We start from the raw sequence: 16,042 nt of genomic DNA, 5'->3' as shown, positions 1-16,042 counted from the left end.
ATGGACATATATTAAATATTCAAATGGGTTTAAACATTGTTTGACTAAAAATAAGCGTTTCTCTCCGTCTAAAGTGAAAGTGAAAGTGAAGATAGCGTCCGCGAGACGAGTCCACTATCACTCCCTGCAGGCATGTGTTATAATACATAAAAAATGCTTTTTATTTATAGGTCACAAATGTAATGTGTTTGTTAATGTAATGTTGTTTAATGTAACTTGGTTTTAATACTTTTTTTGAACCAATTATTATTGCATCTTCGTTATTATGTAATTTTAAAGGCTACTGCTCACTTGTGTCTATTTTTATTACCCAAAAATAACAAATGACTTCATTATCAGTTAGAAAAATAATTGTTAGGGCCAGTCCTTGATTAGTTAAAATCTTTAAAAAAAATAACGTGATTTCAGTTTCTTATTCATTTATTTTATCATTGAGGATTTCTTAAAAAGTGTAAAAATATCATCTCGTCTCGTTCTCGTGAACCCAATCTCGTGTCTCGTCTCGTGGATTAATAAGTGTCTCGTCACACCCCTAGTTAGTAGGGTTTGGTATCATAAGACATTTTCCGATTCCGGTTCCAGTTCTACCTAACGATTCCTGGTTCTGATTCCATTTTAATAAAAAAAATATGAAAAACAATGCGGTCAAAATATGTAATGTGAATTGATATTGAGTCACTATATCACTTATTCCCAAATATTCGAAACACTGCATGATTTGAGATTTGAGCTGTGCTGGAGGCTGGAGCAAGTGTTTGGTCATATTACTTTAACAGCCGCCTTTGCAGGATATCATTTTTTTTTGTCTGAAAATGGCCTAAAAGAGCATTTTCTAATTTCAGGGGAAAGACTTTTTACACCAAAACAATACGACCAAAATGTTGTGATGACGCAAACAGAAACCGCGAATTTCACGTGCTTGTCTGAAGCAACATGTCTGTGGAATGGATGTATTTCAATATCCCTGTGTCTCAATTCGTTTCCTAGCTCCCGAGGTCGTGAATCAGTATATCGTACACTCAGTAGTGCATACACGAAGAGACGCGTTTCAAAAAGCAAGCGAACATAAAATCTTTCTGTTATTGACAGGGAACAACAAACAAAATTATCTCCACAGTATTCTTTTTCTAATAAAAACATTTGTTTAAGTGTATGTATAGTCAAAATAAGTCTGTATTACAGTCAGAAACCAGTCTGTTTATTTGCTCTTAAAAAGACAGTAACCTCAACTAACTTACTTAAGTCTGTGTCATTAATGTTAATCAAACAACTAAGACAAAGAGAAAATCACTTCTGTAGCTCTAAAAATAATAATAATTATATTTAATTTATACAATAAAGACAGTGTTATGAATAATTTAATCAGATTTCTGTACCTAATGCTAATTTCTGACCTTACTTAATGTGCAATTTGTTTTTTATATAAATGTTTGTAATTTCTTTATTTGTTATTACATTTTCCCACCCCTTTTTTGCTGATCTGAAAAATAATCCACTCCATGCCTCAAAAATTGTAATGTTATTCAGAACCGTGAGTTTTGTGATCCGTCACACCCCTAATAAAGTTATTACACAGTCATAGCCATAAATACAATGGTACTAATAATTGGCATAATTTATTTTGGTTTTTCGGATATCGACCTTGGCTTCCTCTTTTTCGGTCAAGAATTTTTATTTCTGTGCATCCCTATTGGAAATTAATTCACACTTTTGACTTTTTTTTTGGTAAGCTGCTTTAATTTGCGTGACTGTAAACAGCGGCTCAACGGTATTAATATCCATTAGGGAAGACCTGTGTCCCTACAGTGTTTGACATCCCAAAAGGCGGAAAAACCTTGAGTATGAATCTGTTTTCAGTTATACTGTGAAGTATTAAAGCTCCTCAGCATTAACCGAAAGAAAAAATTATCTATTTTAAACCGGATTAAATGTGCTTGAAACGAATGTGTCATCACAAGTTCAAGGGCATTGATAAAATGTATTCTGAGAGGAAACATCACGAGAAATTATTCATTTCAGCGTGTAACAGAGTCTGACCTCCTTTTACACGCTAATAGTAAATTTAAAGTGTCACATGACCATTAATTGCCATTATTAAACACTGCATTCCACGGCCAAAAGATTTGTTGAATGAAATGCAAGAAGGGCAACTATGTGAACAGGAAAGAATAAAGGGGTGACTGGGTACTTCAGGTGAAGCGAGGTATGCAGAGCATTAATACTGAGTTTAACTCATCTGTCCAGGTGCTTCTGTTGAAGGGTACAAGGCATTATCTGAACGTCAGCCCTCATTTCATTTAGCAGTTATCACCTCTCAAATGCTGAGAATTAACAAGCCCGGGTCCCATTAACACTCCCTCAATGGACCATCTAATGCATGCTGCATTGCAATCACTTCTTTAAAACATGTCGCAAAATAACTGAAACTGGGTATGTTATGTATTCCTGTATTCATGGGTAAGTTTTTTTACCATCAGGTGGGTTGGAGAAGGGGTTATAGATGATGGTGTCCAGTGTGCATGGTCCTCTGGATGAGGGTACAGCAGGGAATCCTGGGATCAGACAGGCGAAGATGAGGAGCTGCTCTTCGGCACAGTTACTCTGCAGGGCCTGAAGCCAGAGAAGGAACAAGCGCATACCCTCACAGCGAATCTGTACAAGCACACACATACATGATTATTCAACAAAATCACTGCTTTTGGTTACACACAACACATTCAAAGCTACATGTCATTTATAATTTTATGCTTCATTTGAACTAAACAAGATATTTATAATTAACATCTACAGATTTATTTGTTATGTACCACCCACCTTGAATGAGTTTCCAGTGTGCAAAAGTTTTTTGAGAATTGAACCTAAATATGAAAAACAACAACGGTGTAAGGCAACACATCTTAACAGCTTTGTGACACAAACAAATAAAATCATACAATGGTGACTTAATTTTTTGGCCATCAGGGTTCCCGCAGAAATTTTGTTAGTTAAGGTGGTAGAGTGGCCGGGGGAGGTGCTGGAGGTGTGACAATTAAAGGGGCGGAGCGTACGCGTTATGATGAAAATTAAAATATTTTTATTTAAAACACTCAAATTAAACTTAATTTTGAAGAAACTATGACAGAAAATAAACACATACTAGATTATTAATGAATTAAATGTTTTTAACAGATACCTCTAATGGGAATAGCTGCGTGATGAAGTGTAAAATAAAGGGTTAATAAACACAAACTGAAGCAGATGTTGTAGAACGTCTGGCGAACGATGATAGATAGCGCAAAAATGTAAAAAACAGATTATTTCCCACTATTAATTACATTATCTTAAAGGAGTGTAACTACTGTAGCATATAAATAATGCACATAAATAAAGTGAGCAAGAGCGCTCAACAATTATATCTAATCAACAGGCACATGAAACCTAGCTAGCAGGTTGCTCAAACAACAAAATCACCAGCTAACTTACTTTAAATTTGCTATAAACTATAGACTAATATAATAACAGGCTTAAATAAACCCAAAACATAAGTCCACTTACAGACAGTTCTCACGGACACGGCCTTTTTTGCAGCAATTTTTTTTTGGAATGACCTAGTTAAGGTGGTAGGGTTTCCCAGCTTAGGCGGGCCGCCCGAACTGAAAAGTGCTGCGGGAAACCCTGGGCCATCATCTTCACCACAGTATTTGTCAGAAAGCACAACACTTTTTTGCAAAGCAAAAACATTTGTATTTAAGTTGGACTTGTATTTATGCAATTTAACAAATTAATTTAAACAATTTAAAGTTATGTCTTATTACTTATCACAGGTCAAAACTTAAAATAGTAGGTTGGATTGACTTGCAAAACCAAGTTGCTTTAACTTAAAAATTACTTCAATTGGTTAACACCTAAAAAAATATATTTTTCCAAATTAAATTTTCTCACTTTGAGTGAAAAATTTAAGTTGACAAAGCTTTAAGTGTTACCATTAAAGTATATATATATTTTTAAATAGATCCAACTTTTACTTTTGAAGATATTGCATTGTCTGTCTCAGTATAGAGATATCATGCAAAACAGTAAAACTGCTCACATCAATGAACTTCTCGCCTTGTAACATTTTAGGTGAACATACTGTATGGATAATTTTTGTTGACTTCACTTTAAACATTTATTTATTATTTATTTATTTTTCTTCATTTCCATTATGAATGTTATGAATTTGCCTGTGTAAATGATTCGGGTTGCTGTTGTCACTGCAGATTAGTCCCAATGTGAACACCCTTTACTCACAAAAGCTACAGTACTAGCTTTAATAAAGCCAAGTAAATATATTTGCCCAACATACACAAAGCTGGAAATACCTAAAGACAAATCTCTGACTAAATTTCCCTGAAGAATCACTAAAAGTCTGTCTGTGTGTCCGTCTGAAGGGAAGCTGAAGCTATAATTGAGGTTATTGCCTCCTTTCTGTACGAGAGACTGAAACCACGAGACGCATAATTTAATTTAGAAATTAGCATTTCAAATCATGCCTCTCATTTGCATTTCTCATTTATTAACCTCCTGCGCTCACTTTCTCTGTATCTAATTATTTTCTTTCAAAAAGCTTAGTATTTAAACCAGGTTACACTGTCTCTTTGGTGAAACAACCTAGACACACAAAAAACTCACACACACATTGGGTCTTATACAGCAATGCATACAGACACAGTGACACTGTTTCAGCTAATACTGTGTCAAATGAACAGGTGTTTTTAGTCACTTACCTATACTGTGAAACTGCCAGCGACTGTTGATTTTCTCAGGTAGTAGTTGCAGAATTTTCTAATAGAAAAAACAAACGTAAAACACATTAAATCAATTGACTCTATGATTTTAAGAGCACTAAACACACAATTATTAAGTACAACATGTTTACAATTATGCATTTAGCACAGTGGTTCCCAACCTTTTTTGCCCTAAGTACCCCCACAGCCCTATCAGTAAGGCTCAAGTACCCCTTCATCGAAACTAAACCTAAGTTGTGTTTTAAAGACAAATAATTAGTAATATTTATTAATTTTAAACATTAAAGTAAAAAGCACTGACTGATGAAGCATGTTTATTTCAACAAACCACTATCATTGCGATCAGTGTTTGCATTTTATCAGCTCATTTGCATTTTAAAAGACACACCCCAAAACGGCACATTTTACTCAGCCCTACAAAATGGCAATTTTGACATGCTATAATTAATTATCTGTAGGGTGTTTTGAGATAAAACTTCACATATGGACTCTGGGAACGCCAAAGACTTATTTTACAAATTAAAAAATTTCATCATATGACCCCTTTAAGGGCCAGATTTACTAACAGCTTGCGCAAACCATCATTTTGGCGTTAAATAATATGGAGCGAATTTTGTGCCAAAATTTTACAAACAAATACAGCATTTTGCAAACAAACTCAATCTGCTTTGCAAAGGGAAAACTTGACTCGCAAACAAACAGAAAACGCTTTGCAAATAATAAAGGCAATTTGAGAGAAAATGCAGATGTGTTACAAATATGTACTGTGTTTTGTAAATGTGACCATGATTTTTTCACAAATGTGACCATGATTTTTTCACAAATGTGACCATGATTTTCTCACAAATGGGACCATGATTTTCTCACAAATGTGACCATGATTTTCTCACAAATGGGACCATGATTTTCTCACAAATGGGACCATGATTTTCTCACAAATGTGACCATGATTTTCTCACAAATGGGACCATGATTTTCTCACAAATGGGACCATGATTTTCTCACAAATGGGACCATGCAATCCAGAACAGCAGATGGCGCTGTTTCAACTTTTTCAGGCATTGGAAAAAAGCCCAGGGGAAAAGCCCTGAATTTTAACATACATATCACCCCTGACAGTGGCAGCAACTGAATAAAGACATTTCATTTGTCGGGCTTCATTCTGTTAATCTCACTGATTTTATTGTAAGTGTTAATAATAATAAATGTTTGTTAATAGTAAACAAATTCTGTGTGTCAAGACAATGAATTCAACTTACAATGCTTATCAAAAGATGCAGGATAATAAATGAAACTCTTTGGAGAAAGAGTGTGGTAGGGACATAATAAACCCAACATCGGCTGTCTGGACAGAGTGGCCAGTTCAAGCAACAGTAACCAACCAACCAGGATCATAGTCATTTGAGCACTCTGAACAAGATAAACTTCTACAAAATGTTAATCCTTTTAAAGTTGGTCTTATCTTGTCAGGTTAGGAGGACCAGTTTAAACCAGCTTCTTTCACAATAGCCAAGCTGGCAAAGCTTCCAGCCTAGTCAAGCTGGTTTGGGCTGGTGTGATCAGCCTGACCAGCTACAGTATAAAAGCAAAAATCCTTCTAATATTAGCTTAAGCTAAAACCAGGCTGGAACACCATCTTAACACTCTGGGGTCGGCTGCGGCGCGGGCGCCGCAAACTCTTTATTTTTCAATCACTCCCCAAAGAGACTTAGATAACTCTGCTGATTTTGGACATACAGATATGATTTATACATCATTTAAAACGTTAAAGTGTCTAGTTTTTTTCTGTCCACTCCCAATAAAAACAGAATGTTGTGCTTTTCGCAAAATTAAGAAAATAAGAAAATAAACATGATGCGCGTTTTGTTGTTTTGTCTACATAATGCTTCGAATGTCTGCTTTTAAATGATGTAAGTGAAATCGAAAACAAATATTGTAATTCGTTGTTAACTGTATTAGAAGAGAGAGATGTACCGTCTTTCTTCTGTTGCTTCATTATCTATAATGAGCCACGCCCCGCTCCATTGAAGAGAAGAGCAGAGATCATCCATATTCATTAATCAACCCCACAGTCAATGGACATTCCGTCTCTGCAGCCATTCACTGCTGTGTTGAGTTTTAATCCGAGTGCTGGAAACATGACATCTACTTGTTTACTAGTGACTGTAACTAAAGTTATCTCCAGACGCGAGTGTGACTCGATCGACGTCCAAACGCACACACAAACACACAATGCCTCATATTTGAAGCGCTTTGTGGTATCATTATAAAAGATGCGATTGCACACACCACATAACTGTTTACTCGCGCCTAAATCTCCAGACAGACGCGAGTGTGTGTGCTTCGTCAGTGTGATGGGATCGATGTCCAAACTCACACACACACGATGCCTCATTTTTGACGCGCTTTGTGGTATTCTTAAGATGCAAGTGTGTGTGCTTCGTCTGTGTGACGCGATGTCCAAATGCACACACAAACACACGATGCTTCATATTTGACGCACTTTGTGGTGTTCTTATAAAAGATGCAAGTGTGTGTGCTTCGTCTGTGTGACGCGATGTCCAAACTCACACACAAACATACGATGCCTCCTATTTGACGCACTTTGTGGTGTTCTTATAAAAGATGCAAGTGTGTGTGCTTCGACGGTGTGACGCGATGTACAAATGCACACACAAAGACACGATGCCTCATTTGACGCGCTTTTTGGTATTCTTATAAAAGACGATTGCAAACATCACATCTACTTGGTTACTCTCGCCTAGTAAATAAAAGTAATCTCCATGCGCTTATGTTTTCTTTGTGCTTCCGTCAGACGTGATCAACGGCCAAACGCATACACAAACACACAATCATATTTGACGCACTTTGTATTAAGACGCATCTAAACACATCTAAAACCCAGTTTATTCGCGTATATCTCTGCACAGTAAGTTTATTTAATGCAGGATCATGCATGTGAAGGCATTTCTTTTGTCTTGCTTTCACAAACAAACACTTAACAATAATGGCATCTTCACATTCCTGCCTAAAGGCTCATTATGCAGCTCATTATGCAAGTGTATTGTTCTTCAGCAGTGTATTGTCAATCACAGATTATTCAAGAGCTTCCAACCTCCTTGCATATTGCCTTCCTAACCAAAAAGTGACTTTGAAATTGTAAATCAATATATTGTGTTATGTGAAGGAGTAAGCAGAATGATTTTCACATCATTTTAAAGAAAAAACTCTAGACTACTAGATCCTGCTTTGAAAAGTTTTAGGAAAACATGTTTAGAATGAGTTTTGTGGACTTATATCAGTCACTTAAATTTTTTTCTTTTTTAAAAACCACGCATAAACATTTTTCTCTCAAAAATACAAACATGTACATACATGTTAATCATATAATATAGTAGCCCAGTTTGTGCTGAATGCAGTGTTATAAGACTTTTGCCATTATTATGTTTTTAAGCAACTGAAAAAAGCACAAATGTCAGTGCAGGTCAAAACTTCTCCAGGGCCCTAAAAACCCCTTAGACCCCAGAGGGTTAAACCAGTCAACCAGCATAGGCTGTTATTAGCTGTTATTTTTCTGCAGGGGATATAATAAATTTTATTTATAATGCACTTTCTAAAACTCAAAGCACCATAATATATGAGATTCTCAGGAACATACACATACAAAAGTAAACAAGTTAGTAATAATCATTTTGCAATAGTAAGCTATTTTAAAAGGATAAGTCTTTAAGGATCACTTAAAACAGTCCAGTGATGGTGAGTTTCTTATCACCAAAAGAAGAGAATTTAGAGAATCAGACGGGGTATAGGGATTGACAATTGCAAATGTATAGAATTCAGATGGAATTCAATGTCTTTACACACAGAATGTGTTTACTATTAACAGACATTAATTATTATCAACACTTTCAATAAATCCAGAGATTAACAACATGAACCACGAAAAATTTATTTAGTCTTCATTCAGTTGCTGGCACTGTCCGGGGTGATATGTAAGTTAAAATTCAGGGCTTTTCAGGGAGACTAGTTGAAAATGCCTAATAAGGTTGAAACAGCGCCATCTGCTGTTTTGGATTGCATGGTCACATTTGTGAGAAAATCATGGTCCCGTTTGTGAGAAAATCATGGTCCCATTTGTGAGAAAATCATGGTCCCATTTGTGAGAAAATCATGGTCACATTTGTGAGAAAATCATGGTCCCATTTGTGAGAAAATCATGGTCACATTTGTGAAAAAATCATGGTCATATTTACAAAACACAGTACATATTTGTAACACCTCTGCATTTTCTCTCAAATTGCCTTTATTATTTGCAAAGTTTTTTCTGTTAGTTTGCGAGTCAAGTTTTCCCTTTGCAAAGCAGATTGAGTTTGTTTGCAAAATGCCAAATTTGTTTGTAAAATTATGGCACAAAATTCGCTCCATAAAATAACGACTGAACTTACTAAAGACACGCAGTAGATATTTAGCTCTGAAAAGGTGTTATTTTTGCGACCTTATTGCATCTGCATTTGTGGAAGTTTTCCTTTTGAAGCAACATTAATGCGAGGAGAGTATTACATTTTGCCAGAGGAACATACTTTAAAAAAATATATATAGTTTGCCAAGCCATGCTATGTTTAATTTGCTGGAGAAAATAGGAGGATAAGTCACGAGGAGAAGTCAAATCAGGTATTTCAAAACTTCTTTTACCCTTCATCTTTCGTCCTCCGGTTCTTACTTTCACTTAGCTGGAATTTCACACTCCGCAGTCCGCATTTTCATTGCGATGTCCTGCCGAGTTCTCTTATTTGCGACCCTGTACTAATTTGCGCTGCTCTAATGGATTGCAATGGTCATTATAGAAATGTGGTAATGTCATTATTCTGCCTGTGTATTTTATTTGCGCCTTTGTAGTAAATCACACGCAAATTATCCACTCCGACGCTTATTTGGAATTGAGCTCTCACGTCCTTTTTAGTAAATGCCCTAAATTTACTAAAATCTCAATTTAAGTTACTGATAATTAAAGTGTGCAAATATTATTCTGTTCAAATATAAAGAGAAACAAAATGTGTTAAGACATTCTCTATAAATACAAAATACATCATATGGGACAATATATGTTAGCCAAAAACAATGCAAACGTTTTTTTGCATAATTTGAAAATGTAATGGCAGCGGGAATGAATATTATAGCATTATTTGAACATTATTTATAATTTATAAACTTTGTGTCTTTAGAAACTATTCAGGTTCATTGAAAATAGTCAGATCGTTCTTGAGTTGGACATCGCTATTGCGTTTTGGATCATGCAGCGCATTTACTCTTGACGGCTAATTATATTAATGATAAGATTATAATTACAAAGTTATCCTTTTCACAATGCTTTCCTCACAAAAATCAATCTTAGGTAAATGACTGGACAAACGAAAGACATTTTTATTAAAAGTAAATGAGATCAAAGCAAAATGTAAATCTTTTCGCGTACCCCCTGGAAACTCTTCACGTACCCCCTGGGGTACGCGTACCCCGGGTTGGGAATCACTGATTTAGCAGACAATTTATTGAATTCAAGGCATGTCATCATCATTCGATTACGATTTTTATGTCAGCGGTTCAATTTAATCCAATATCTCGATGCATCACAATGCGTTGCATCCTAAATTTTTTTATGAAGATTATGAAGTCTCCTGCGCACGCACCCTCGTCTCATAGAGAAAGAGAAAGACACACCCCGCACTGCTTTTTAATAATCAATTATTTGTTTTTATGCATCAATGCAAATGTAATCATTCACATCAGCATGGTGTTGCATTGTAAAATGTAAAAAAAAATCATTTTGGTTGCAAATGCTCCTGAAATTTTATTGGCGCGACCTTATAATATATTTGGGAGCATTTGTGTGAGTGCAAATGATTGTTATGGGACCTGTTTTTATTTCTTTATGAAAAAAATTATAATTACATTTTATGAATTCAGTTTATTAAACATGTAGTTTGAGAAGTAAAATGTAATTAACCATTAAAGAAAATGAAAATACAGAATGTGAAATAAATTTGTATATAACAATAACTGAATATAAAAATAACATGAAATGGTTTTTATAGGTCCCCATGAATCTACACGTTTAAAGCAAAGAGCTGGTTTAAAAATGGCCCAAACACAAGTTCAAGTGACAAATAATTTAAGATCAAGTTTGATTGTTTAAGCTTTTAATTTTCAGGATGATAAAGTTGTGGTGCTCCTATAATTATCAAAGGATGCTTAAATTTTTTTTAGTAATAGTGATAGCTTCCTCAAAGAAGAAAATACTTCTTATCTACTTCTTACTTCTTATTAATATTTCAATATCACATTAATTGGATATACTTAAGTACATATGTAATGGTATAGTTTGAAAACAGAAAGCTATTATTTATTTTATTTAATTAAACACAGGGACTATTTTGGGGATTTTAGCCTGGATCTGGCCTACCAAAATCCACAAGCTTCCCATACGCACATGCAGAGATGTACATACAAAAGTTTGGTATCATTTTACAGGAAACCCTTTGAAATTACACAGAACACTGTTGAAAGTGATAAAAATGATTGTATATGTTGTCTTTGTTATAATAAATATAAAAAATAGGCGCTTTCCTCCTGGGATTCCTGGGAATCAGAGCTTTCATTTGATATAAGACTTGCACATGTGTGTCATATTTGAGCGATATGAACAATATGAAGATTGAATAAAATTTGGAAAGGGGGGTAGTGTAAATTAAGTGTAAATAACTTTCTTACAGTAAAATACATCTCAAAGTAATGCATATCTGCAGAAAATAGACATTCTAAGCTTTCAAACATCTCATATTGGGTTCTGGGTCCATGGCAGACCTTTAAAAATTTAAGGAATATTAATATATAATATTCGATAACGTCAGTACCGGGTCCACTGAGTTCAGAATCCAGAAAAATTTAAACGGAAAACACGGAATTTAAAAATAAATAAAATAGAATTTGGTGAAAAATTCAATGGATTTCATAGGGCCCTAACTATATATAATTTGTGACTTTCACAAAACACTGTGACATTTATAATATATTTGCAATGATTTGGCTGGTGATAAGCATATTTGGCCATTACGTTTCACTAAGAGTACATAACATAAATAAGAGTCTAAGCAGTAAATGTGATGTGCATTTTATTTGAAATGGTCAACAGGAGAACATCTAATTAAGCAGCCATTTATACATGACTGCTGTGTCTAATCGACACCTTGTGGTTACTTTGGACTTAAGAGAGCGTTAAACGTGTCCCTGTAGGGTGATACATAAAGAGACAAGTAGGCTTAGATAATAGACAAGGGTAATGTAATCAGCGGCAGTGCATGACATTGCATTATGGGTAATTGCATTATGACACACTCAACCAAAGATCAACCTGGGATCAATGATGTCTCCGTGTTCATGCACACGCCTGAATGTGGCCTTTCTTCTGATAACAGACTCAAAGTGTGTCAGTGGTGATGCTCGACAAGAAGAGGATAAATAAATCTTCCTCAATGTCAACATAATCTCACGTCTTGTGCGACAGCCGTCACTCAGGCTGCTAAAGGGCCTGTCTTACAGTGTCATTCTCATTTACTTCTTTTGCTGATGAAGAGCGTGATGACACATGAGTATGAGAGCATTTGAGCACAGCCGTATTGATCCGGAGCGTCTATCTGTATGTAGAGGACAGCTGGATAACAGCTGTCATTGCCTTGAGGAAGCAGACAAATAACTGTGGGTGATTCCCGTCGGTTTAAGCTCGCACACTTGGGGTCCGCGGAGGAAAGCCGAGGGTTTGGTGGGTCTTTGCTCCATCTTGCTGCAGTGACAAAATGCACCCTGTCGGAATTGGAATGACGGTTTTGAGACGACTTTGGATGCCAGGGTCTGCGTTAATCTGCGGCAGCTCTCCAAGCATAAGGATGGAGCATTACAACAAGCATTCTTGCATCTGCATTATCCACACTCGGCATGCTTCCCACGTGGCGTGCATGACTGAGAATATACTACACGAGGAGTGATAGTCCTGGACGCCACCCTGGGATTTACAGCTGCCACATGCCACCACAACTTCTGAAGCGGCGTGTCTGAGTGGTGAATGCTTGAGACCGCAACATCCGATAAGCTGCTAAGACTTTAGGACCATCTGAGGACAGATGATGGCTGATTACAGGTAGCTTGCTGTGAGCAACATTACTGTATTTCTTATGCATAAGTTTGTAACTTTCTGGCAATGACGGTTTGCGCAATAAAGGTTACAGGTAGCAGGCATGCTCCAATGGGTCAGAGTACGAAATCTGTATGCATAACATTATGTTTAGTCTGTCTCATAATTTTAAATAACAATTTATTATTACCAGGGTTCTCACACTTTAGTTAACTTCTAATTCAAGGACCTTTTAAGAACTTCCAGGTCTAATACCCTCAAATTCAAGGACGAAATGTGGGGACACAGGGGACACAAGTGAAAGCAAGGTTACATCGTGTTACCTTTTAAGATACAATGTTACAGTTTCCATATGAGGGAAGTCGTGCTGCGTCGCTGCGGTGACACTTTGGGGATGCCTCCAGAGGTAAGTGCGTGTGTATATGTTTATCAAACTCAACCAATGGTGAGGCTTAACGACAAAGATAGGGTCACACGGGAGCCAAGAAGTACATCGCTATCTAAAATATTGCCAAAGATGGCGTTACAGGGACCCAGGAAGTATGGCAAGGGAGATGCAGCGTCTCGTTCCCTTCTCAGGGAACAACAGTTACATAGGTAACCAGAGACGTTTCCCCCCCAGATTCACAAACTTTCAAGGATTTCAAGGACCCGTGGGAACCCTGTATTATCCATCAAAGCACAGCACATAAAACACAGCGGCCACTATACGTAATGCTGTAATTAACAGACGCCGCTAATGGTGTGACGTACAGAGGACATGACACTCTATATATTGCAGAATATAAGTTTTTACATCATATATATGTGGGTGTACGGTGTATAATAATCAGGTATATTTAAATACAAATTATATATAAATTAAATATAAATATTTAAAAAAATTATATATACACATGTAAATATTTTTTAAATATATACATGCATGTGTGTATTTATATATGCAAAATTGTTATACACAGTAGTCAGACATATATATGAGGTTTAGTCTTTTATATGCATTTCACAAATGAGTAAATTATGATACATTATTTAAAAGCATTTCCACTTAATTAATTGGAAAATAATTATACTTTATGTAAGAATCTGGCATAATAATAACTACTGTTTAATCAATTTTTTATTCTTTACAAATTTTACTAATAGGGTGTAGCAGCACTCTTAATAAATTGAAAGCATTGTCATCCATTCCACACAATTTTGCAGATTTGAAATCAGTACAGACAATTTGGGAAATTAATCAGCTCAAGCGTCCATTTAATAACTATCATGCAGTTATAACGTCAAAGCTGGATTCACACAATGTGCTATCAAATCTAGTGCCACCGCAAACACAATTAAATTTTACTGGAGAAAAGCACTGTGCAAACAATTCTGGCCATTATAGTTATTTCAAAAACATTGATGAAAATACTGTGAAGTTTAACTTTAAGGAAGCCTGATTTTGTCTGCGATGTGAAAAACACTTCATAGCAAACAGTTCAAATGTTTAAATACACCTACAAGTCGTATCTGCAAAAAACAAGAAAAATGTAAATCCTGCTAATATGCTATTATCTTAACAACAGACTCAGTGTTTATAATGAAATATATGATAAATATATTACACATAGAAAGATGACAGGCCATATCATAAATCATATGATTCAAATCTGCCCAAGCACAATTCCAGCAAAATAACCCATGATTTCTCTAGACATGCCACTGCAATTTCTGAATTATCCAGAAGGTGGAAGCAACACAATGCAAATCCCTCAGATCATTCAATAAAGTAATGAAACAAAATGAACACATTAATTAATAAATGACACATAATTATTTATAAGACATACAAGCGTATGCCATAAATGACATGACTTACATCTGGTTCTTTTACCGGATGATCTTTGCATTATTTTATGTTCAATCATCCCAATTTAGCAAAGAAAGAGAGAAAGGGAGGGATACGTTACAGTCAAAAAAACGAGAAACAAAGGAATAAAGGAACAGGATATGCCAGAATTTCCCAATCACTAACTGAATAAAGTTTACTGACTTTACTGGGGGTTTGGTCTTAACAAGCATTGTCATATAAAAATATAAAAAATACAGACCTTATCATAAACAGTTTATTTAAAATCTCTGCCTCATAGACAATATGTAGACAATGGTAAAATCAAGTGCCTCCTTAGAGTTTTTACTTTTATTTTATTTTGAAGAATTAGCTGTTTTACTTTTAAACACACATTAAAAAAGCAAAACGGGTTGTATGTTGACTTAATACCAAATAAAATAAATTAAAAACAAGTGCTTTACTTGCAATACGCTCACCAGGCCTGCATCTTAACAGTATGGCACTTAAAATGAATTTGCTTAATTAAAAAAGTTTAATAAAAATGTTTATTTAATATTTATTAAAAACTAACAAAGGTAACCAAAGCAATAATATCACTCAATATATATGGACAAACAGCTCCATGTAGCCCTGCCTATATTCCCTAGAAGAAAGAGAGAGAAAGAGAGAGAGAACTGATAGCAGAATATGTTTCAGTTCCTTGTTCTCTTATTATTTATGACTTTCTCAGGCCATTTACATACTAAATGGGCATAAATGGACATTGCTGATGGCCAATCAGTTCTGCTCGTGAAAACATGCACACAATTACAAATGGATTGCTGGCAAAATACCATTTTGTATAGGGGTTGCCGTTACATTAACACATTATCAGGGGGTTATGTTCTGATTTGATTTGATTAAGATAATGCTGATAATAACATAACCATATTACAGGAGCTCAGATGCAAAAGCCTCTAAACGCCACCTCCGTCATAAAGGTTTGTCTTTTTGCCATAATATCGCATTGATGATGGATATGCTGTATACACTACATGTCAATTAAGAGTACTGCAAAAGCCTCTAAGTGCAATCAGACTCTAATGCATTCTGCCAACAAACAGGTATTTCTGAAGGCCTGAGGCCGAGATTAAGTGAATTTGAAGCAAAGTATTTGATGGACGTATAATCTGTGCCGAGAGCATTCATTTAATTATCTCATTTTTGTAAAAAAGCAGCATTTTTTGTCAAATCAACATATGTTTATGTTACTTTAACTTA

General features: G+C 35.4%; 1 protein-coding gene across 7 annotated transcripts in view; it reads right to left on the bottom strand.

Annotated features, from left to right (window-relative positions):
- Positions 1-16,042, bottom strand: part of ralgapa2 (Ral GTPase activating protein catalytic subunit alpha 2) — a 143,824-nt gene that overhangs the window by 91,056 nt on the left and 36,726 nt on the right. For all 7 annotated transcript variants that reach the window (XR_012335337.1, XM_065267503.2, XM_073812491.1 and 4 more), the window contains exons 4-6: positions 4,746-4,803; positions 2,815-2,858; positions 2,472-2,652 (exon numbers count right to left, since the gene is read on the bottom strand). Coding sequence is in view for 6 of the 7 variants with exons in the window: in XM_065267503.2 (XP_065123575.1) it covers positions 2,472-2,652; positions 2,815-2,858; positions 4,746-4,803 (283 nt within the window). In the remaining variant the exon portion in view is untranslated. The remainder of the gene's footprint in view (positions 1-2,471; positions 2,653-2,814; positions 2,859-4,745; positions 4,804-16,042) is intronic.

The sequence above is a fragment of the Paramisgurnus dabryanus genome, chromosome 17, assembly GCF_030506205.2.
Source record: "Paramisgurnus dabryanus chromosome 17, PD_genome_1.1, whole genome shotgun sequence".
Lineage (NCBI taxonomy): Eukaryota > Metazoa > Chordata > Actinopteri > Cypriniformes > Cobitidae > Paramisgurnus > Paramisgurnus dabryanus.
This window is presented reverse-complemented; position numbering and strand designations above follow the sequence as displayed.